The 24,463-nt window shown below is 42.7% G+C and overlaps 1 protein-coding gene across 3 annotated transcripts in view; it reads left to right on the top strand.

Annotated features, from left to right (window-relative positions):
- The first annotated feature begins 3,624 nt into the window (after window positions 1-3,624).
- Window positions 3,625-24,463, top strand: part of USP22 (ubiquitin specific peptidase 22) — a 113,779-nt gene continuing 92,940 nt past the window's right edge. The window contains exon 1 of one of the 3 annotated variants that reach the window (XM_076351348.1): window positions 3,625-3,824. In XM_076351348.1, coding sequence (XP_076207463.1) covers window positions 3,699-3,824 — 126 coding nt within the window. In that variant the 5' untranslated portion in view covers window positions 3,625-3,698. Of the gene's footprint in view, window positions 3,825-24,079; window positions 24,161-24,463 lie in introns of those variants that run through there. The other 2 variants (XM_076351345.1, XM_076351346.1) reach the window with 2 other exon arrangements.

The following is a 24,463-nucleotide window of genomic DNA, read 5'->3' as shown; positions in this document are numbered from 1 at the left end:
TCAGAATGCCATCATGACTTATGTACATTTCTTTTGAGAAGATAAAAGAGTTGTTTGATTTGTAAATGTAGAAGATCTATGTTTTCCTGCTGGTTTTTCATTGCTAGAGATCTGGTAGATGTTCAGATCAAGGTTATTAAAAACAGTTTATGACATTTCTTAGGTGAGACACTCTTTTGAATATGTCTGCTGTAGATCCGGTGTTAAAATCAGAGTGATATTAAAGCGTATGGCTGATCATGGCATGTAAGAAGTTTCTTTGGTATTGTCTTTGTCTTATAGGACAAGTGTGCAGCATTTAGAGTACAAGTCTGTTACAACTGAAGTCAATAAGGAATACTAACATTGACTTAGTGGAAGTAGAAAAGGATCATCGCCAAACGCATGAGGCTGTTTTTTAACATTGGGAGAGCCTTCTCAGATCTATAAAGGTTTCTCTTTAGCTCAGTTATTAGCATTGATTATAATACCTCATAACCCCCACCAATCCTCACTGGACAAATGCAAAAAAACCTCCCCAAACCAAAAAACAAGTCCCTGCTCCAAACAGCTTAGGAGCTAGGACAAGATAAGAGGGAGGTTTTGAGAGCAGCAGAGTTGAGGGAAACAACCTACTAGTCATCAGGCAGACATCGGTATTGATATGTAAGTCGTTTAGTGAGCCTCAGCTTCTTTGTGCGCACTGCAAGCAAAGGGTTGTAGTCAGGGGTTCAAAGGAAGGAAAGAGGAAGCTACGTAGGTATCATCAGGGAGCTTGTCCCAAGCATGGGAGACAGTATAGCTTAATTGGTTCGTACTGTTTCCTATGTTTATAAAAGAGCCATTCGGACTGCGGGGAATAACTGTCTTAGCGAGATGTCCAGCCGTTCCTTGATGTGGGAAATGCTCAACACTGGAGTCATTAAACTGTATTCGTTAGCATCAGGAAGGTGTCACGCATGTGCAGGGATCTTCTCACACAGAAAGGATGAGGGCTTAGAAGTCCTGTTACGGCTCATAGTCTCTCTGATGCATTAGGGTAAGTAGCTGGTGTCAGAGCTGCAACGCTCAAGTGACTGCGGTTGGAAGCATTATGCTGCTCCGTTGGGGGATTACAGCTCCAGCAATAAAACTAGAAATGCCCCACAGGAGAACAAAACGATGCGAAGAGACCTTTGCATTCAACAGGAAAGGGCCCGATTATCCCGCTGTGTACACAACCTGGTAGAGGTTGCTAGTTGCACTGCTAGGGAAGCAGTTTCAGAACATTACGTGCGAAATCCAGTGAGGCTATACCCTCTCTTTGACCCTACATCACCATTAGACCTAGTAAGTTATCATAGCGAGCGTGTAACCTACACCTCTTCTTGAAAAGGTAACAGGAACTGGTGCTGCATATACTCCCCATGTTAACCCGTCACCCTCAAGAGACATTTTTACCCATGACTGTGTGTAAACTCGTGTCTTTTGCTAGCCCCGTGTTTCCTACTTGCTTTGCCACCAAACCTCATGGTTATACACGAATCATGAAAAAATGTCTCTTATACCACCAGATACCCTGCTTTCTTTCTAAAATGGCAGCACCTCTAAAGAAAACAGAAAGTGATTCTGTCCTCAGGTGACAGTTGCAATTGTCTTTGATTTCTGCAAGTTGCAGCAGTAGGCCAGGGAACTGGACAGGGCCTTATAGAAATCTGCCAGGTAAAGACTTAAAGGCTATAGCTCCTGAAAAAGAATGTAAATAGCACGTATTGAAAAATGGATTGATAAAATAATGGAGTGGTACTTAACCACTACCTTTCTTGTTGCACAGTCCTTCCAGGGCTTGTGTAAGAACCTAGCCTCTGCAAAGCCTCCTGCCTCTCTTTTCACAAATCTCGGCAAAATTCCCGTCCTTTTCCTCCTGCCTCATTCCACCATCACGTAACCCTATAGCGTGTGTGGCATACAAGCAAAGAACTACGTACAGATTCAAAATTTTTTCACTGTCTTCTCATTTCCTTGTATAGTCATTTGTAGGAAAAAGCTGAAATAATACCAGTTCTGGCTATACGCTCCTTTTGTTCCTTCCCTGTGGAAGGAAACACCAGGAGAGAAGGATGGCAGTACAGAGGGACCATATATGGTCCTGGGGGCAAATCAGAGCCTTGCACGGACCTTCTCCCCAGACCCAGCCATCTCGATGCTCGGCGAGGCCTGTTACACTGAGACCTGCCCCCACAAAGCCGCACTCGGCTTTTCGAACCTGCGAACGATAAGGAAGGGGCAAGGCCTGCCTCTCATGTTGATTTTGTCCCGCAATACCGGCTGACCTAACCGGAGCCCGCTGTGGCATTACCGGAGCCACCCCCGGGCGGGAGCCCCGAGCGGCGCGGAGGCCCCAAGGCTTGGCACGGCCTCTGCCAAGCACACAGAGGCACAGGCGGGGTGGCAGCCCTGCCCCGGGAGCGGGAGCCCTGCCCCGGGGAGCTGGAGCCCTGCCCCGGGGGAGCGGCCCGGCCGCCGCCGCCCCTCTCCCCTCAGGAAATCACTGAGGGAGCAGCGAAACAGCCGGGACCAGCGGATGTGACAGCAGCGCTGCCCCCACAGCGCAGGCTGCCGCTGGGAGGGACCGCCCCCTCAGCCGGCCATCGCCAATCCCCTCTCGTCTTGGAACGTTGACTGACGACCGCTCCAACCCATCCCGCCGCAACACTCGCCACACAGGCCCCGCCCCTTCTCTCCGTTGGCCGGATGTCCTGTCAATCGGCCGAGTCCTTCCCGCCCCTTTCCGGCAGGGGGAAATGCTAGGTAGGAAGGGTGGAGGGGGGAGAAGAAAAGGAAAGAAACCAATGAGACGCCAGAGAAGGACACCTCAGCGGCGGAGTGACAGGCGGGGAGACCAATTGCCGCGCTCTTTCCCCCTCCGGCTCCCTCCCTCAAGGGTGGCGGGGCAGAGGGGGCGCACCTACCGCCCCTTCCCCGTTGGTCTGTCCCACTCCGGGCCTGGCGGGCTAGGTTGAGTTAGCGGCTCGGACCATTGCACACGGCGGGCGGAGGGGGGTGCGGGCGAGGAGGAGGAGGAAGGAGACGACGAAGGAGGCGGGGGGGCGGTTTAAAGAGACAAGAGCCGAGCGGGCGGCCGGCTGGGGGAGCAGGAGCGGCGGCGGGCGGAGACTCGCCCCCTTCCCCACACACGCTCGCTCACACCGCGGCCAGGGTCGCCGCCGCCAGCGCCCCCCCTCCCCTTCCCCTCCGCCCGCCGCTTCCACAGCGGCCTCTATGAGGTAGAAGGGAGCGGCGGCCACTCCGGGGGCGGCAGCGGCCGCTACAGCCGCCGCCTCCTCCTCCTCCTCGCCTCAGAGAGCCCCATCTTTGTGTGTGAGGGAGAGGGCGGGCGAGAGGGAGTGCGCGCTGCCCGCCCGTCGCCGCGCTTTGTTCGGAGCCGGGGGGCCGTGGCGGCGCGGAGCCCCGGCTCTATGTGCCAGCCGCTCCCCGCGCCCCCACAGCAGCCCGCGGGGGCGGCGGAGGCCGCGCGGCCGGCGGCGGCGTGAGGGGCCGGAGCCCCTGAGGGCGGGCGCGCGGCGGGGGGGCGGGGGGGGCGCGCGGGCGGGCGCGCGGCCGCCCCGGCCCGTGCCCGCGTCCGCGTCCGTGCGGTTGCTGCGGAGGGGGGGAAGGGGCCGGCTCGCTGCCCGCCGGCCCGGCCCGTCTGCGGGCGGATTGATGTGGGGGGGTCTGACATGAGTCCGCCGGCGGCCGGGTGCTGCCATGTGACCGGCTTCAAGGTGGAGAACTGGAAGCAGAACCTGCGGGCGATTTACCAGTGCTTCGTGTGGAGCGGCTCGGCCGAGACCAGGAAGCGCAAGGTACCGGGGGCGGCCCGCATCCACCCCCCTTCCCCTCCCGTCCCTTCCCCACACGCGCTCCCGTCCCCTTCCCCTCCCTCCCTCCCTCCCTCCCTCCCTCCGCCGCTCACACGCACTCCGCCGCCTCGGCCTGCCCGCGGGCGCGGGGAGGGGACGGGTCCCCCGCCCTCCCTCCCTCTCTCCCTTCCCCCGGGGCAGGTGGGCCCGAGCCTCCCCCAGCCCCGTCCCCGCCCCGCCGGCAGGGAAGGGGCCCGGGCTCCGGCACGCGGTCGTGGGGGGAGGGAGGGAGGGAGGAGGAGGAGGAGGAAGCGGTCGGTGTCTCCGGCCTCCGGGGCGGGGTGCGGGGGGGGGGGGGGGGGGCTGTACAGCGGGGCCGGTCGCCGGGATGGAGGAGGCAGCCAGCCCCGGCGCCCGCCGGCGGGGCCTCCCTCCCTGCCACCTGCCCCGGCGGCGGGGACGGCTTTCCGCAGCGGGGCTGTTCCGCAGCGCCGCCGCCTCCTCCCGGAGGTGCGGGAGGCAGCGAGGGTTTCCCGGAATACGGCGGCGGGGGGGGGGGGGAGGGAAGGGAAGGGGAGGCCCGGGGCAACGGGCACGTCCGGCCTGCGGCGGAGCTTTGTGCCGCCGGGGCGCGGGGGGGAGCCCCGCGGGGGCGCGCCCGAGCCCGGGGGGCTGCGGCGGGGCCGCCCGGAGCACGGCGGCGTGTGCGTGGGGAGAGGGGGGAGGCACAATGGCTGGGAGCGTGTCAGCGGGTCCCGGAGGCGGGGGGGGGGCGGCTTATTTATTACTTTTTTTTTTTCCCCCCTTAAAAAAAAAAAAAGAAAGCGGCTCGTTCTGATAATCCACTTGGAAAAGGGGGTTCCCGCTGTAGTGGGGCGGGGGGAGAGAAGGAACTGACTCAGTCCGGAGTAGACGGAAGGGGAGAGGGGAGTTTGCTCTCGGAGTGTGGTGGTGCTCGGGACATGCACTGCGCAGGCAAACACCGGGAAAAAAATCCGTGTTAATGAGGCAAAATGCGAGAGGAAGAGCGTTTTTCCCACGTATCTCATAAAATTACATCCCTATCCACATGCATGTTTCTGGAGGACTTCTCTCTCAACTGTGCAACCGATTACTGGTTTCCCTAGAATCAACTGGTTTTTACTTCAAAGTGACTTGGCAGATTTCTATCAGTCATCATATTCACGACTGAGGAGGGGAGCGCAACAGCTACAAGTAGCAAAACTTGTTTTTTGGGACAGCACAGATTGTGTTTATGTTGAAGCAACCCATTGAAAACTTTCTGATCCCAGTTGCTTTGCATTAAGCCGCTCAGTTTATTATTCATAATAGAACTAGAGTATGAAAAGATGTACTTCAGGGGTGAGGTGGCTAACCATTTTTCTGCGTTCAGTTTATGTTCTCAGGACAATCCAATTTTCCAGTTTTTTACTTGAAGAGGAAAAAATGGCATCTCAGAAGAAACGTATTTGAAATGTATTTAGTTACTTGATAGCCCTGCAAAATACAGTCAAACTTGTTTTCGGTACTTATAATCCCCTACAAGTCAATATTATGAAGTATATTAGTCAAAATCTGGTTTTATTTAGCCTTTAATCTGTCAAAATACAAATTGGTATTTAATACGTGGTACTTAGAGCTTAAATGGACAAAAAAATTATACATGTGCTGCGGGAGAAAAAAATGACGAGTGAGGTAGGAAGATGTCTCGGACAAATATAAACCAAGTGTTATGTGGAAGAATGAAAATAAAATATCATTAGCAAGATTAACACTTTAGCTCCCCCCCCATTATGAGGCATCCTTTGTAACCTGCACACCATTTGTATGCTGCAAGTTTGGGTTTTTTTCTTCTGAAATCTAATGGTAGTGATGTGTTCATCATTGCTTGAAAAAACAGCTGGAAATAAATAGTATTCCATTGTAATCAATCTCTTCTTACTTCCTCTTTGCACAGCCAGGCTCATGAAGCAGAACAGGATTATTTCAAAATTACCTATCATCTCATGGAAAACATCAGTTTTCCAAATACATGCTAAAAATGCTTTCCCCCCACACACTTTTTTTAAGCAGGTTACCGGTCTGAAAGTAGTTGGATTCCTGAATTCAGCCAACCCGAAATATGTGGGAGTACATGGTCACATATAGGGAAGCGTTTTGGCTAGCTGAACTTGGGGTTCAGTTCCCAGTCTATATTTGTAAAGATTGAAGAAAGTATATAAACGACAGTTACGGTACTTACCTCTCCTGCGTATGGGCGTGAGACCTTCTTCCATGGAATTTTTCTTTACTGAAATTCTCTGTCTGTATATATGCCTTACAGTTTTACATGTAGAATATGACGAAATGGTATTTTCTGTTTGGAGGCATGTTTATAGTCTAATAACTAGAAAACAATCCTTTGTCCTTTAATATTTTACATATACATATATTAGGTATATTTATATATACATATATGTATATATATTTTAGGAGCATAGCTCGGACTGCTTAAGAGTACATATTTATTGGTGAGGATTCTTGTTCTTAATCCTAATCAAAACGATGAGGTCAAATTAAAGGTTTGGTAGAAGGTGATTTTCTTTTCTGTTGCAAAATCAAGGACAGTCGCATCATTCATTTATCACAGAAAACATTCGACATACGCAGTTGATCGTTAATGGGAAGCGTTGGTCAGTTTAACTGTTAGTCAGATGAACCTAGCTGTAAAAAAAGGTCTTGGCTGTCTGGTGATAGCCAGATGTAAATTGTTAGGTTTCTAGAATGGTAACGTACTATCCCTCCTAAGGCTGTCTTAAAAAATCTAGATAGCAATGGAAACTGCAGGGGGCAGAAAGTGTCCATTCCTCCTGCTTTACTTACGCTGCCTACTGCATTATGCTTTGGAAGACCATTTTAACACTGCTTGCTGTTTGCTGTTCGTTTTTGATATGTACCTTTTCTGCGAATAAGCCTTTATGAGCATCAGCTCTCGGTTCAGTATGCTTTACACCCAGAGTTTTGAATAGAACAGCTGTAAAGCACAGTTCATAGTTGGAAAGCTATCTCCTGAACGTATATTTGAATTCTCAGTCAGAAGTGAGAGGTAATTATGTACATATCTTTGTAGATACCGGCATTCTGGTGAAGGTTTTGGGAGTATGGTTGCTTCTGAAGCGTTGTCTACACCAGGATTTGAGCTGTCGTCATGGTGCATCATTGTATCTACACGAAGGAGCGAGGCTGTAGCTTGCCTCACCTCACTGCATCTTGGCCGAAGTAGTAAAGTGCAGCATGTGCTAGGCAAAGGCTTTGCCATAGTGTAAACGTGTTGCTGATGGTAAAGCCTAAGCAAAGACAAAACCTGTCTGTCACACTGAAGAGTGGAACAGGAAAAGGGGTAGGAAGAAATCTGAATAATGGCTCTTGAAATTGTAACAATTGTGATTAAAAGTTGGATTAAAAGTCCCACATTGGATTAAAAGTTGGAACTAGATTTCAGGGCTTAAGTTGTATGTAAGGTAGCGCAAAATTAGGGTTGACCGTCTTGGCTTTAGGATTTTGACCTGTAACCCTTGATTTTTTTATTTTGTGATAGTTGGAATTTGTTTAATAAGCTGATGGCAAAGCTCATGTTTCTATAGGTCATGGACTTTACCTTGAATATTTTGATGTGGAAATTACCTCACACTTAATTAAGTAACACTGTATAAGAGGTCCTTAAATTTGACACCACTACCTCCCATTCAGGAATTATGGAACAGACAGAGGATGCTAAAAAGACTTACTGCCTTCGTGTCAGCTTTTTCCATTTTTCTGTGGGGTCATGCTTGAAATGCTTTGCTTATTCCTTTAGAATTATAGACAAGAAAAATCTGTTTTGCAGTGCTGAATGTAGTTTTTTGTCCCCATCAGTGAGCAGTTAGACATGTAGATGCATCTTTGTGTTTAGGAGTTGGTAAGTAATGGTTTCAGTGCTTGAAGGGCAGCTGAATTTACAATTAAATTCTGTCTTACTGGACTATGCCTCTTGGAGAAAACCGTCTTTTTCATTCTGAATGGTTCTTATTATCACTGCTCTGAAAAGGTTCTCCATGATAGAAGTAAACTGCTCATCATGACCGCAGTCATGATATGCACAAGGTCCTATCTGGAATTTCAGAATGTTTGTTCTGTGCTTCTGCCAATAGATCAAAGAATAATTGCCTGTCAGGGGTTGTATGCTGTCATTGACAGCGGGTGCATTCTAGCATATTTCTTCCTGTTTGAGAGCTTCTGTTGTTTTTTTCTGTTATTCTCTCTTTACATGGACCCTCCATTGATGCTTTCAGATATGAAGAAACATTTTCTTTTATGGGTGATGACCTTTCCAGAGGTATCCTTCTCCCCATGTACTTGCAACTTCAGTCCTTCCTTCCTTCTCATATTTGACAGATAATTAATTCATAGATACTTAAAACTGAAATTATTTTGGTTCATTTCCTAACTTTCAAAGTAGAAAAAGCTTAATATCTTAGCAAATAAATGCCATGTCATGTTTTCCGTAGCAAGTATTGTGGTTCACAGTCTAGATCAACGTGTTAAGTTCTTGCTAAAATGACCTTGCAGTCATAGGGTAAGCTAATGGTGGAACTTCTCATCGAATGCCTGTTGAGGCATGCTTGCTTATTTGCTTTCTCCCTTACAGCCTTGCCCCATATACCTGTCAAGGAACAGGGAAGTGTTGCTTAGGTGATTTGCTTTGTACCGTAACAGATGGGCAAGGAACCTTACCAGGCTGTGCTGCGTTCTCAGGCTCGGTGTTTTGATTGCTTAAATTAATAAGAAAATCTTAGCTTGTTTTTCTTTAACGTTTTTAGCATATGCACCAAACTTCCGGATTACAAATCCTGTGGAGAATTTGAAAGAGGAGTCCAGGATTCAAGAAGCATGTCTCTTTTTCAGCTCCATACTCCGCTTTGGCTGCCTATGTGAACTGTCTGATTCACTCAGGAAGGATGTTCTTCTTTGCCATGTGTTGTGGGGACTACCTTCTCCCTGAAAGCCCATAAGAAGTGTCAAAATGATCTGCAAGCTTCATTGTTCAGGAGGTCTCCAGTTTCATAACTGAACAATCTTCCTAGTTCTTAACCTCTAAGGAGTAGAAAGGTCCTTAGACCTGCTGAAGGTAACGTTCTCTTTCCTCTTGGTGTGAAGACACAATTTTTGGTGTGAGAGATTCAGACATGAGATTTTAGGTCCATACACAGCGGAGCCTTGCATATGTGGGACAAGCCAGATTGAAAATGCTCCACTGAGCTTATGTCTTTGGTGCCGAAGAAGAATATAATACAAGGCCTTCCTCTTCCTAGTGCTGTTAATCCCTATTTTGTATCCTCTGCCATGTTTTTTTTAAATAAATGGTTGGTTTCTGGGCCAAAGGTTAGGAATTAGTCTTGTGCCATGAACTCTATGGTGGTGAATAACAATTCCTGAGTTGTGGGATCTGAACCATCAGGACTTACCCGAAGACTTGCTCATATCTCTCTCTCAGGTCAGCACTTGCAGTCTGAGTTAAAGGTTACGCAGATCTCTCACTGAAGCTGACTCATGAATAGGAGTTGTATTGGAACCATTTCCTTCTCTGTTTTTTTAATATGGATGGAGAGACAAACAAGCACAATAAATGCAGTTTTCCCCATACATTTGTTTGTTCTCTGTTGCAGAGAAAGAAGATGGATCTGCACAAGCTGACGAAGGGAAAAAATAGGGATATGCTGGACAAGAAGGCTTCTTTTTTTCTGTAGTCTTATCAGCAGTCAGGGTTTGCTAATAGCCAGGCTGTTTGTCGGCAGCAGTTGTAGCATCTCTAATTTTGTCTGCAGTCAACGATCTCATTTGCTTGATGTTGAAAATGTTGAAAGCTTTCAAACTAGAATGACAGCTAGTAGTGTGAAGGTGAGCAGAGCGGAGTGGCTTTGTTTGATCTGTTGGACTATCTGTTGAGCTTTATTTTAAGCCATCAAAGCTTTAAACCCCAAACAAAGGTTAGCTGATATCCTCATTTTTGTTTCAGGCCTTAATCTGTAGCGTTAACGTGAAACCGGAGCTGCAAATCAGTTTCAAACCTTCTACTCTCCTTCTTTTATTTGTGGATTTTCTGTCTTAGTAACTGGAGTAACAAACCAACGGGCAAATGCTACTGACTGATAGTGGAAGTTGCCTGCTTGTGAATTGTGGACTCCCCTTCTCCTGACTTACTACTACTTGAGTCTGAGCAAAAAAAAAAAAAAAAAAAAAGTGTTTTCCTTTGGGACATGCTCTGGGGATCCTGCTCCGTAACAAATGCTGTTGCAACTGTTAGTTTGATTCCCAACGGTGGCTGCGGTGGCTGAATTGTTTTAAACCAGAGAAAGATTAACTTGGTTTAAAAGCTTGTGTTTCTCACATTAAACCTAGCACCCATAGTTTTTCCTGTTTGTGTGCGATTGACTTGGAACTATGGTTTCTTGATGTCTTCTTCCTGGTAGATGTAGGGCGCTTTTGTCGGCCATACCCTTCCTTTTCATTTGGCTGATAGGGCCTACTTGAAAAGGTTGGGTTTGGGTTTTTAATTCTTGTATTCCCATGGTTCTCCAAGTATTTATAATGTGTCTGTAGCACATGGCAGCATCTAAGGTGAGGAGATACAGAGGTACTCTTGCTTATGTATCAATTATAGTGACATCACAAGAAAGGCAATCTGAAGGTGACCTGTATGCATTTTGCTGGATTTACTAGAACTATATTTTTAAAAAGTAATCCTTTTTTTTTTTAACCATGCAAAGAGCCATCGTTGTTAGAGCCTTTCTAGACTTGGGACAGAAAGAGCTGCCTAGAGCAGTTATCTCCAATCTCTTGTTAACCTATGGGCAGTGGAGCTAAGTGAGTGAAATGCTATGATGACATTACAGTTTATTATGTTATCCTGGACTGTGTTGTCAGCAAGCAGTGCTGAAGTGTAGGGAGAGCCATATGTTATCCAAGAGGCCTGAATTGGGAACCTTTTCTTAGCAGAAGCAGTTCTAGAAGCTGATAGATCTTTTCTGACTGGATGAAAGCTCTGTCTTGGTAGTTGTATTCTTTTACATATTGACTTGGCCGTCCTTTATGTACACTGCTTAATTCAAGATAAGAATTTTGCTGCATTAGCTAGTGATATAATCAATGTTGTAAAGAGTTACTCATTGCAAAATTAATCTGCATTCTTTTTGGTTCAAAACACATGCAACTTGCATAGCAACTCCAGAACGATCTGTGGTTTACTTCAGTGCTAGGACGGCTTCCGCCATGTTGATATCTCTCATTTAAGAAAAAGAATCATTTTATCTATTTCAAGACCTATTTGACGATCAGTAAAGTGAACTGTTACCAGACACCAGTTGACTCAAAGTAACCTGAGATTCACTTTATCAGTTGGTAACTGATTAGCAGTAAGTGTCTGTCTTGTCACATTCCTTTGTGTGTGAAATACAGCAAATACTTGACTTTTTTCAGTTCTCTACTTGGGTAGAATGTTGCTCAAGTTGGTTTGTTTTTTTTTTAAAACCTGTCAGTTATGTGTAACACTAATTTAAAATTTTTATTTCTTTTCTGTCTGTCTCTGCTCCTTTTCCAAGTTGGTAAAGATAACTTTTTCCCCCTTCTCCTTCTTCCTTTCCTGTGTTTAATGGAGCTTGAAATTAACATGGTTCTTCTTGTCTACCTTTTGCATAGTATCACTGGTGATGTCAGCATATCCCTGGGAAATATTTCTGTGAAGGTCTTCAGTGTACTAAATTTGTCATTGAATTAAAAAATTGGGTGTTAGACGAGGTGAAACTCAAAAAAAAAAAAGTAGACGTGGTAACAAAAGTTCTTTTCAACACACTTAAAAAATGTACTGTCTTTTTAGCATAAATATTGGGGCCTGTGGAAGTTCTGATGTCCAGTAACAAATTCTGACGTTAAACGTGTCAAATATATCAAATATCCTCATATTAAAAGTAGTAGCGAGAAGCAGCTGACTAAATGTGACGCTGCCTTAATAACTCTGAAAAGAGAACCGAGGTTTAACTACGCTTACGTGGTCTTGTTCTTATACCATGCTGTTCTTGCAATGTGACAGTTGGTTTGCACACACAGCCGAGCTCTTCTGCACATACATGTAAGGTGTAAAAATATAACTATTCATAAATTCAATGAGTTGTATTTGTGTAGAATTAAATTGTAGAGATGATTAATCTGTATTTCACTTAAGAGATTATTAGAATATCTCTGCTTTTTCATTAGCATCTTAATCTGGAGTTCTGTGTTGCAACTTTTGTCCTAGTATATTAAACCAAGTTGTTTTAATCTATATATATATATATATGTTAATCCATAATTTAAAAAGTAGTATGTATAAATCCAAAAAGTAAAAATTACAAAATTAGTAATAATTTTATTTTTGTCTAAACACATGAAAGACCCTGTAGTACTTGAATATAGTTAAGTGATGGGGATGATGGAGTATCAAACACCGGTGTGACACTGAGTTCCATTTGTGGTAATTGCCTCGCTTGTCACTCAGAAGTTCATGCATCCAAGTAGCCTTTTTTTTTTTAAATAGGATTTGACTTTGAGTTCATCTTACTGAATTGACTGCCAGGGCTTTTATATGTATGTTTTGCTTCTGTTTTTAAAGGGCTTTTGTTTTGCATAAGGTACAGACTTGAATTCTATTGCTTTGGTGTGTGTTAGCACAAGGAGAGAAAACAGCAGCTATAACCTTTACTTCTGCCTTCTCCCTCCTCCCATAATTTCTGTTTAAAAAAAAAAAAAAAAATTAATCTTCCCTTCCTTGTGTCTTCAAACCACCTAATGTTATTTCACAAAGTTTGTCTAATTATAATTTGGGCTTTTGGCCTGTGCATTCAGGCTTGTTATTGCATGCAAGTCAGATTTTAAGGGACATTCTTTAGAATATATTTGGTAAATAAAGGTAAGATTTATTGCACAGCAGATGTATGATGACTTCATAAGTGAAGACAGCTGGGATAGCTGACTGATTTCAGTACCTCATTTATGCTAGGTGAGGTTTTGTGATCCTGTGCCCTCCAGTGACAAATGCAAAATTTGTCTTAACGTTTTATGTTCTTCTTTGCTGTGCTTCGTTTTCTTCATGTTACTGCACAGTTTTCTTCTTAAACTGGATCGCTGTCCTGCTTGGCAGCTAGTAACCAGGGTGAAATCCTCATATAATCTTGTTTTCTGTACGTTGCTGACTTTTGTCATGCTCTCTTAGCAAGCATCCTCCCCCAAAAGCTAATTATTGGATATGTTTATCTGAACGGTTAACACTCAATTCTTTGGTCATTTGTGACTGCATTTTGTGTTTTTGGTTGTGGGTTGATCTTAACAGTGAAGTGGAGCACAGAATGAGGAAGGTAGTGAAAATAGTTTCAAGAGTTATTGCAGTTATGTGCATAAAGAGGAACAAGGCTCTTGTCTCTCATGATGAGGCTGTTCCCTAACGAAATTGATCTTGCACTTTGTCCAGCATAATTTTATATTACTACCTTTAGTGATGTGTTTCCTTGTCACATAGTAATTCTGCTTCTTAGAACTTTTCTTGATGTTTAAGTTCTAGTGTTGCCCCAATAAGTTAAATTTCTTTTCTGCATCTCTTTATAATCTGCATTGATTCAGTTATCAGAATTGATTCAGACTTGCATGTGCAGAAGAGTTACTGTCAACCACTTGTTTGCTAATTGAAGGGATCTCAATCACAAAGTGCAATGGAATGGTACCAAAGTTCATAATTATATGGAGTCACTGTGTATCTGTGCAATAGTGCCAAGTTTAAAAATGAAAAATATACATGGAGCATTAGAGAAATTGCTTTATGATGCCAAGTAAATCCTTTGTTCATCCATGCGGTTAAGTATTTTACAAAAAGGAAACTTGAGGGGAGAGATCCTGGTATGTCTGAGGTCACAGGGACATCTCATAATTGGAATGCAAGTTTTCAGGCCCTTATCGAAAGATTTCAGGCAGTAGGAGGTGGAGGTTTTTTGTCTGTCTTAGGCTGCGTACTGCAAAACTCTGTGGGAAAACAGAATTCCAGTTTAGTGGTAACCTGAAAAATTACTTTATTATAGCAATTCTTTATAAAGCAAGCAATTTAATTCTGTAAGCACATTGTACCTGTAGCTTGAAGCTGTTTTGCAGACAAGTTGTTTTAAGCAGTGGAAAAAAAGAACACAAGAAAATGACTGTAAGGAGGAAAAGGCAAGTTAGCAAATCTGTCAGATTTTAAAAGCTTGAATTAAAATTTTAAAACTAGCTATATATATGGGTACTAGTGAGACACAAGTATGTGATGGAGTTGGCAAATGGTTTGGATGACAAAAATGCCATTCAGTTACAGGACAGAGCAATACTCGATTTACCAGAGGAGAGGAAGAGATGTGAGATTTGGACCTTTGTGCATTATCCCCAAAGACTAGTGAGTGGGGAACATGAAATCCAGCTCTTTGGCTGTGGGCGTATGTGTGTCTTTCCTTAACAGTCTAGGGAATTACCAGCTCTTGGCTGCATGTTCTTGCTGTCATACCATTCGCTGCATCATGTCGGTGCGATTGTGCTGTGAACCAGAAAGAACAGATAAGGATGAAAAAGATTTTTTTCTCCTCTTAATGATACTTCACCTGAATTGGCTCTATGTTATGTGTCAATGTAGGGTTGAACAAACAGCTGTAGCGTTAGTAGCTTGAGGGGAGGAGTGCCTGGGTGATGGCAGAGGGGCTGAGTGGTGGCGCTTGGAGACTGCGTAAGGCAGTTTGAGTAACAACTGCTGCCTTCCTCCAGACTTTGCCACTGACAGATTGACTGTGTTTGAATGTTCTCCATGTACTAATGGTTTCTTTTGTAAAGTGTGGCTAATACTAACTTCATTTGAAAGGTTCTGTGAAGGTAGACCTCTGTTACCGCTACAGTTGTGTGATTGTACCTGCTGTTGTAAGTATTGCATGCTTTCACAGATGTACTAGTGTGTGCTGAGCCTGATACGTGAAACTTGTCTTATGTTTGCAGTCATTAGAACTTATTCCTGTATGCAAATAACTTGCTTCTACTCCAGTTTCCTTGTGAAAAATAAATGAACCAGGGAATGTAGAATGCCTGTAATCTGTGATCAGCTATTATAGAAAATCCACTTTTCACATTACATTTAATTTAATGAAATGAAAAGTGTTTTTCTAAGTAATCAAGTTATGAGCCACTTGTTTCCTTCTTTAAACAGGCCTGTCTCTAAGATTTCTGTCTTTTATAATCAAACTCTGTTAAGATGTTTTAACTTGGGGGTGTGTGTGTTTGTTTGTTTAAAGCATCTGGTCACGGGGTGGGTGCCTAGATCATGCTCATGCTGCATATAGTTGAGGATAATGGGATAACGGGATTGTAAATTAGCTCTTTATGGTACTGGTTTTCCTCTGGCCTGCTTCCTTGTGTAGTCTAGAGCAGCCCCAAGGCTGTTCTGAGCTGTGCCAGCTGGCTGTAGCTCTGTGGGACTGGTGTGCCAGATGGAGACAGCAGGAGAATAGCAGCACTCTGGTAAAACCCTAACATGCTTCCTAGGGTCGAGGAGAGGTGCTAGCTGTGCAACCACATCAGGGCATCCTTGGGCAAGCGGTTGTGCTGGTACTCTGTTACTCTTGTACTGGTGCAGCCCTGGAAAGGGCTGGACTAGGGGGTTTGTGGGTCTTTTTTTTGAGGAGATGCACAAATTCAGCTTTTGAAACGTTTTGGGTGTGTTAGCATCTCCTTTTTCCTAGTTTTATGCTTCCATACTATATCTGTGACATGTTAAATTCCATAGCTTGTACAGATAATCAAATCGAAAAAAATCTATCTTAATATTGAGCAAGTGTGGTGTTTCCTGATGTGTTGCTTTGTTTTCCTGACTACTGAAAAATGCTGTTATCTATAAGATATCCAGACAAGAAAAAGCTTGTTGATGGTTTTTCTTTTTTTTTTTTTTATTGAAACAAAACAAAACCCCAAACCCATCATTTTACTGCCAGAGAATGACAACTTTAAACATGCTCAAAATGAAAGATAACAGAAGTTTTAATCCCTTCATTTGGTGAGCTGACTTCATAGTTTTTACTAAAAGAAATTTATTTCTTAGAATACCAGTGAAATCTGTTGTTGGTATTACTGCATTATATTCAGGTAGGCCTGCTGGTCCACCTCAACCCTGTGGCCTTCTTTGTATTCAAGAACAAGCTTAGTCAGAGTAGTCTTCCAGCAGCCGCAGAATAGCCTCATCTGCAGAAGACGTACCCTGCAAAAACCGTGCGTTTGAAAATTTCCATCTTGTGGAGATGAGGACAGCAAATGGGTGAAACTCCTTGAAGAAACATATTACCTGTGGCTGCTCAAACAGTAGACGTTTTCTAGAGGAGCTGAGATACACCAACTTACCTGGTGTTTCATCACTCTCTTGTCACAGAAGACTTTGTTCTCATTGCCCCATTAATGCAGCTAACACTTCTAATCCAGCAGCCCAAAATAGCTGTCAAGCCTGGATTTTACTCTGGTGCCATTTGCTGCACAGATAGTTGATATAACCCAACATGCTGAACTGTAGCTGAAAAAAAAACCCAGTGGAGGCACATAAGCCTGTTTTGGTCAGATAGTTCAAGCGTCTGATTTAGATAAGCTAATAAACTCAATATGAGAGTGTGTAAAAAGGCCCTTCTCCTCAGAAGAACAATTTACAAAAACCCCATCAGCCTCCAGAACTGTATAGATACTAGTGGGAAGAGGCAAGGATGGATGTGCCCTGTAGCTTCCTTGCTCCAATGGTTTTCTGTGCTGGAGGAGTGAACTAGAAGGAGAATGGACCACAGAAAGCGGTGGCTATCATATTCCAACCTAAATAGTATCTGTCTCTGCTCTTGAAGACAGAATGCTGGTATTTTTGTCATCCCGTAGGACATTACGTAGATTTGGGAGTCATCATTTTGTCTTTGTTAGGAAAGACGAATGATTTAAGGCTATGTCTATCATGAAAGATACACTAGTTTGAAGTAACAAAGTACTGGGAAGAAAAGTATGGTGAGAAATAATTCACAAGCTGCTCTGGGGGAATTAAAAAGAGAACTTTGTACTTTAGCCCCCTTGTAATTTCGCCGCAGTTGGGGGGTAATGTGTTCTTGTTAGGATTGATTTGGTTTGTTTTTTGTTTTCCTGAGTGATCAACTGTAGATGGCAGCAGTAAGTGCGATCTCTATGAATAGTATGAATTAATTAGTGTTTGAGAGTATTCAGTGGCGCTTAAGTGGTAGCACTCTGCCCCAGAAGACTGGAGTCTGGTCTGTGGACACTTCACACTAAACTATGCCCCTTGGATGAAGGTTGGTCTTCCCAGGCAATACAGCATTCACTTCATCATTACAAGCCAGTATTAAGAAGCTTTAAATGCACTTCCCTGATTTCTTTACAAAGTAGATTTTTCCAAACTGACTTCAGTTACAGGATCTGCTTCAACTCAGTGTTTACTCCTCGTTGCTAGACAACGTTTTTGCTACTTTTTTACTTACAGAGAAGCTTCTAATCTCAGGGAATTGGAGCTAATTTCCTAGCAAGATAGTAGATGAATTGCAATCACTTCCTTACAAAATTCTCAACACATACTGTTCTTTTAATTCTCTCTCATGCTGTCATATTTGAGAGTTTTGAGGTATGTTGTATCTACTTACAGATACGTGTTTGAAATAAAGCTTTTCAAGGAAATTGTAAAATTTTCCTTTTGTCATGCAGAAAGCTGTGTTCTATGTAAAACCATGCTGATCGTGATGCCCACTAGACTGTTCCTGTCACTTTAACATACTTTTATATCCAGCTACTACTAATAGTTTGTGAATTAGATTTCTTTTTTTTTTTTAAGAGATTAAATCCTTTTGTCCTGCTTTCCCTCAGTGCTGAATCCCTTAACCTCACCTATTCATATGCTTCAACTCACACCGCTTAACTTCTTAAAGTATTTCCTTCAGGTTAAGATCTTGGAAGTAGAACACATAATCTGTGAAATCAATTCTATCAGCATTGATATTATACATTTCTTCTAGTTCATGAAGCAAAGTAAAGTTGCCTTAGAGGTGAAGCTGATGATCAGTGGAATCTCCTAACTGCGTTTATAGAAAAAATTCTAGCAAACCAGATCAAAGAGCAGAAGTCATGCTTTATAGTCCTATCAATTCTGCAAAGCAAAAGAAGGTCTAAGTATGGTGAGTGTTCAAGCAGGAAGGAGATTCCACCATGTTTTCTTCAGCTTCATGGCTTTCTTCACTTCCCTCTGCAGTTTTTGTTTTAAGAAACTTGTGGTAAGGAGCTTTGTTTTCAGGTTTCTCCTCTTTGTGGTCAGTTAGCTGGAAAAGTGGAATGGATGACCATGAATCTGCCAGAGAACTCCTTAGTAGAGTTGGTTTTGATGTAATGTCATCTCTGACCTTCCAATGAGGCCAAAGTTGTTTTTGAATCTGCACTTAACTCACAGGTAATGGCACGTACTGTTGTAGAACGCAAAAGATTTGATAAACTCTGTAACTCGGCATGAGTAACGTCCTAAATTGGACTCGGTGATTGCTTTTTTTGTACAATTTGCACCTAGCTTTCAGAGTAGCTTATTTCATGTCAGGTTGGTTTGACTGGATACTTTAATGTTTTTGTGTTAAGCAGGAGGAATCTGGTGGGCTGTCTTCTATTTTTTTTGTTCTGTAATTGTTCTTTGGAGTACGTCCTCCATCATAGGCGGTACCTTGTTTTCAATGGCTGCTTTTTCATTTTTCTTTTTTTTTCTTCCATACCTTGAGGTTCTCTTGATGTTCCCACTTCTTTGGCTGTACACTGCCTTTTTCCCTAGAAATTATCTGTTTGTTTACAGTTTAGGCAAATGTCTGCATTTCTGTGCTCTTAATTTCTTAACATGAGCCCACCCTTTCGAGTCTGATCATGGAGCGCTACTCCTGACATACTATCTGAGCAGACTGCTCTTCATGCCAAGGTTGTAAGTGTTAATCTTGCTGCAGACTGGGGTGGTAACTCATTACTGTCACAGCAACACATGTTTAAAGTTGCTTCTTGCCAGGTTTGTTGGCTATGTGCTACACTGGAGAAAATTATTTCAGGAGTCTTATTGCATAGCCAGATGCTGTAGAACTAGTGCAGTCAACCTCCCTTCCCCCTTTTTTGACTGTTCTGACTTCAGGGAGGAAGAACTATTATATAGTGAAACACATTCCTGTGGAGCACTAGTAAAGAGGTAGATGAACTTCTGATCGTGGCTAATTTTTCTGGTTTTGCTTGTAGGGAAGTTCCATTTTGTGTTCAGGTTAAAAAGGAAGGAAGGCTTTTAAGGTAGGGTGAGGGCAATTTAAAAAGGAATTAAACAGTGTCCCCCTTACTGTTTTAGTCGTGTTCTCTGCAATAGTTGGGTGCTATGGAAGTTTTATGTTTTCTTTAAGAACATGTGCTAATGACTAGATTGGCTTGATTCTGAAGAACTGTAACTTCTTCTGCCATCTGTGTCCTTATGATCTTTCAAAAGAAGGAGAAACTTTGTGAACTCTTGTTTGATAACAGCCAGTATATCTAGGCACTGGCCTGTAAGATGCTGTTTGGTTTAGTTACAACTGCTTTAGCTAGGTTAGGTGGTTATAATTTTATCTCACTTGGAATTTTTATTATATGCTGCTCTAAATACCCAAGGATACATATTCTATTCCTGGAATTTATGGCTGTAACTTACAAGCTCCTTGGTTTTTTGGGCTCACTGGAAGATGATACTGCAAGCCAGATCAGAGTACAGGTCATCACTGTTATTTCGTCACATCTGTCCCTTCTACAAGCCCTTACATCAGTAGCTGCTCTGTCTCTGAGATGTTGTAGAGCTCTGAAGAGGAAAATCGGTGGCTTTTTGGTATAGGAACTGAGGTCCCCCAGGACAACTTAACATTTGCCCTCATATACATGCTGCAGAAAAATGCAAGTTATTTAATGGATAGCTTCTGAAAGAACTACATTTTGTGCACGGTGGTGTTTGATTACCAGGGAAGTGAGATTTACTGATTGTTTAGTCAGACATAAACTTGCTAATACACTTTTCCCGGTGTATTTCCAGCATAAATCTCATAATGTCCGGTGGCTAGGCATTGTGTCACCAATAACTTTATCCTCTCTTATATTTTAGGAGAAGTTGCCACAGAAGTTACATTATTATGAATGTGTTCCCATAGGTCAAGATCCGGGCAAAAATGTGGTGTCGGAAAGTTTGCTCTAATATCACCCAAATCATGTGTGTCATGCAGCCTTCCCCACTTTTCATTCTTTGTGCCTCAATTATTTGCACTACTAGATTATAGGAAACACCATCTTGAAAATCAGAACTAGGAAGGACTTCTTCTAGACCTGAGAAAACCACCTCTTTACTTGGCAGAGATAGCTTTTAAGCAACTTGGGATACTCTCAAGAAGGCCTGGGGCGGTACTCTCAAATCCTTTTTTTAATCCCTCTGTAAAGCGTAAAGACCATGTATTTGTCCACAAAACACTGCACATGTTTATAACCATAGAAACAAAGCAAGAGATCAGAACTAGAAATCTGTATGGGATCTCATGTAATATTTTTGCTCTACTCTGTGAGGTTACTGGTGATTTGCAATTGTAATACTTTCCTCAAGAATCCCCTGGTTTTGCTTCAAGCTCTTAACTGGTTTTTGAAGTGAAGTATGCCAAGGCAGTTTTGGTTTTTGCTCAGGTAAAAGACTTAATAATTCGCTTTCTCCCTCACTCCCACGTTTTCCCTTGTCGCTCCCATCCCAATGCTGTGATTCGTGCATATGTATTAGCCTTTCATTTTTCTGTATATAGGGGCTTTAAGAGCCCAGACAATTTTATCCTGCTGCTGGGGTAGCCTGCACAGCTCTTTGGAACTGACTAGAGAAAGGTTGAGTTCTCTATCGTATTTCTGGCCTCCACTGACATGTCTGAGTAAATGATGGATTGAGGCTGAATCTGTCTTGCCATGTGCGTTATAGATGTTGAATTTATTACTGGTACCATTTCTGTGAGTGCAGAAACAGGGATTTGTTTAGAACAAATTGCAAGATGAGTTCTCTGTTCCCACCAAAATGCGGATTGCACTGTGGTTATTTTTAATAGCAAATACAACAACTACTTTTTTTTTTAACCAATGTCAAGCATGTGCAAACTTCTACTATTATGTTAACTTTGGTAAGGGGTCTGGAGCTTTAATAAGCTGTTACTATACCAGCTAATGCCCTAACCAGCAGAAAGTGTTGGTAAGTCTGTCTTAGTTTTGGAAACAGGGACGAGCTAGATCAATGGAAGAGCATACTAAAAAGTATGCCTCATCTGCCAAAGAACATTTGTTAGTATGTTGGGAGCAATAAATAATTAAGAGTTTCTGAAAACTGTTAATGTTCCTGTAGTATGGGGAAGAACAAGGGAAGCAGATAATGATAAATACCCTACTTCTCTCTTTCCCAGTGAGACTGCAGTTTCAGATCTTCAAGTCCAAAGCAGCTGTTCCCTCCTCCCAAATTCAACTGTTCAACTGGGAGACAAGAAGCATTAAGCTTATCTATTTGCTTGAACTGATTGATTTCAGACCTCAGTCATTCGCAGCTTTGGGGCAGAGCTTGTGGAGTCCTACCTTTTGATGATGTTTCCCTGTTGGAATGCAATGTGGTAACTTTTGAGATTGCATCATGTGGATTCCCTACTTAAGGGGAAGCTGTGGATACCAGCAGACCATCCATGTTGATTTGGGGAGAGAACTGAAATTCAGAAGGGGACACAGAACCCATGCCATCTGTCCTTTGGCTTGTTCAGGCTTCTCTGCAAGTCAGTCTTCCGCTTATATCCACTTGATATAAATTATTACCTTCTAGCACAGCAAAAAAACTTTTCAGTTTCTGTGTGGAAAGTAGGTAAACTGAAAATAATGAGAGATGGAAGCCCATACAACATCTAATACAAAGTGAGGGAAGGTGGAAGAGTTGGAAGCAAAGCCTCTTGTTTTGGGAGGGGAGATGATGGGGAAAGAGTGTCATAATATGGACCGTTCGGGAAACCCCTGGGGTAAGCAGTGAGGATACACCAGGGAAGTAACTCTAGTGACTAGCTACTCAAGCAGCATAGAACAAGCCAGAGTGCTGTTCAGGTGTAACTGTCCCTCTGTATCTCAAAGGTGAAATATGGTTTTGGCTTGTTTCTGTCAGAGTGGTTTTTGGTGGTATAGCTGATTCTGTCTATCCCAGCAATGTGTTCTCTCATACAAGATTGCTAACGTGAGGCCTTGGAGCAGACTCTGTTGGCCAAGTTTCATTTCCCCGAAGGACGTTATGATGTCAGCAGAAATTATTGTGTAGACTTAGCCTCCCCGTTGCATGAACACAGCTTTTTCATATGGATGAACCTTCTTGCTTTTTAGTATTTCTTTTAAATGCTTAAATTCTGTGTGAAGTCTGTGTAGTTGCATGTTAAACAGAACTGATAACTTTCTCCATTGGTGCAGGTATGTGTTGAAATTAAAATTTAAAGCCACTTAACAGGAGAAAATTTTTCTCTCGGTCTGAAAAACAAGAACCTGTCACTTTCGTGCTGTGGTAGCATATAAGGTTTTTGTGCTTCTACCACCATTCCTTGTTTTTTTTAGAGAGAATCTTGAAGTACCGTTATATTGGCTGCTGGGAAGCCAGTTGGAAATAATAACTTTTTTTTTTAATTGGAAAACTAAATGAGTATACTCTTATGTCCCTCAAAAGCACTGCTTGTGGTATCTAGTGTCTGTTAATTTCTTAGGAGAAATTATAGAAATACTACTCAATGTACTAATTTTCTACAGCTTTTCTAATTCATTGATTTTTGAAGCGTAGATTTGTGCCAAGGTAACTGGGGTATATTTGAACAAAATACAGAGCAATAAGACTGTAATTGTAGTTCATGTATGATCAACAAACAAAGCATTAATTTTATTAGCTTTGCTAGCAGTCTTTGTGTTTGAAGTGTGTGGTTGGTTCATTCTTAAGCCTACGCTTCATTAAGCTTTTTGCACTGTTCTGTCTTGTCTATCAGGCAGTGTCTCGCATTGAATTGGTGTTTTATATGTAGATGTATGTGTATCTGTAGGTAATTTAAAAAAAAAAGTAAAAAAATGTATGTAAGGGCTGGTTTAGTAGTTACTTTTGGTAAAGCCTTCCCTTTCTCCATGGTATTATCTTAACCATAAAAGAAGAAAAATGTCACTTAGGTTGTTCCAGTCAGTCTACGTTCAGTTATTAAGTACTGGTACACTGAACAGTCGCTGTTCTGTTGTATTAGTGTTAATCGTACAGTGACTTCATCTATATTGTTTTACTAAAAATGCAAATAATTATTGTAAATAGTTTCAAAATGTATTTCTCATTTCAATCCCAGTGTCTCATGGAAGACCCCTATTGAACTTTGTCTCGTATCATGAAAGACCAGAACTGTGTGATGAGAAAATGTGTTTTGGTGTTTAGAAGCCTGTAAGAACACGTATTTATTTCTTTTTTGTGATGTTGCTGTTGGGTAGAGCTCAGGGGTTTTTTTTGGCCAACATAAATGTGTTTCCAAATCTTAACTTTTTAAAGTCTCAATTTGAATTTTGAGGTTTTAGTCCTTCATTTCATTGCACAGAATATAATTGCCATGGATTTTTGACTTTAATTAGTTTTTTTGTGTGTGTATGTTTATATTTAAAAACAAATACATATCTAGTCAATGGTAATTTGCTTAACCTTGGGAAGGAAAAGTGGAGAATGGTAATACGAGATACTTCAAGGTGTGTGGTATCCAGTATAGTACAGAATCTGTTTCTTCTCTGCTTTTTTAAGGCTCAGGTTCACTGATTTAATGATCAATTAAAGAGGATTCAAGGTCTGCTGTGTTTTGTCAGAGCAGCACAGCTAGACCACATGCATAACTTCTTTTTTCTTCCCCTTTATCTTTTTTTTTGGTAATTTCTTTGGATGTGCATGGCTATCAGTGTTCCTGTCTCCTCTTGTTTGATTAAAAGAGGAAATTAGTAGTTCTTTTAATTACATGCAATATTAATGGTTACTCTGAATTTTTTTCCCCCGTTTTCTAACAGGATACTTGGCAGCAAAAGAGCTGCATAAAACCTTTGGAATAAAGAATTGCTATCCCTTGAAATAGCTGCTGTTTCTCACTTTTTTTTTTCCTCAGTAGAAGCAGAATCTAGCTGCCCAAGGAGAGAGAGTATCTTCTTTTGCTGTAAAGATGGAAAGATGAAACTGCCACAAAGAACAGGTGAATGGAGACAGTAGTGTTCTTGTAAATGCATACACCATTGCTCTGCTCCCTCCCCGAGAGTCTTCTTGAAGAATGATGGAAATAGTGGCCACTTTTGAAAGATTGTCACTACTGTAGAGCGTTGTTCTTCAGTCCCTTTCAAAAATATGTTAGGAAAAAAAAACAAAGGAGGTGGGCAATCTTTCCAGGCCTGTTCTTGTAATATTTTAGTCAGCTTTAAGTTTGCAAAATCTTCGTTATTATGTTGACCGTTAGAGGTGAAGTCTGATCAATGTGTAAAATACGAAAGGACCCACTTTT

This window comes from Aptenodytes patagonicus, chromosome 13, assembly GCF_965638725.1.
Source record: "Aptenodytes patagonicus chromosome 13, bAptPat1.pri.cur, whole genome shotgun sequence".
In the NCBI taxonomy this organism is placed as follows: Eukaryota; Metazoa; Chordata; class Aves; order Sphenisciformes; family Spheniscidae; genus Aptenodytes; species Aptenodytes patagonicus.
This window is presented reverse-complemented; position numbering and strand designations above follow the sequence as displayed.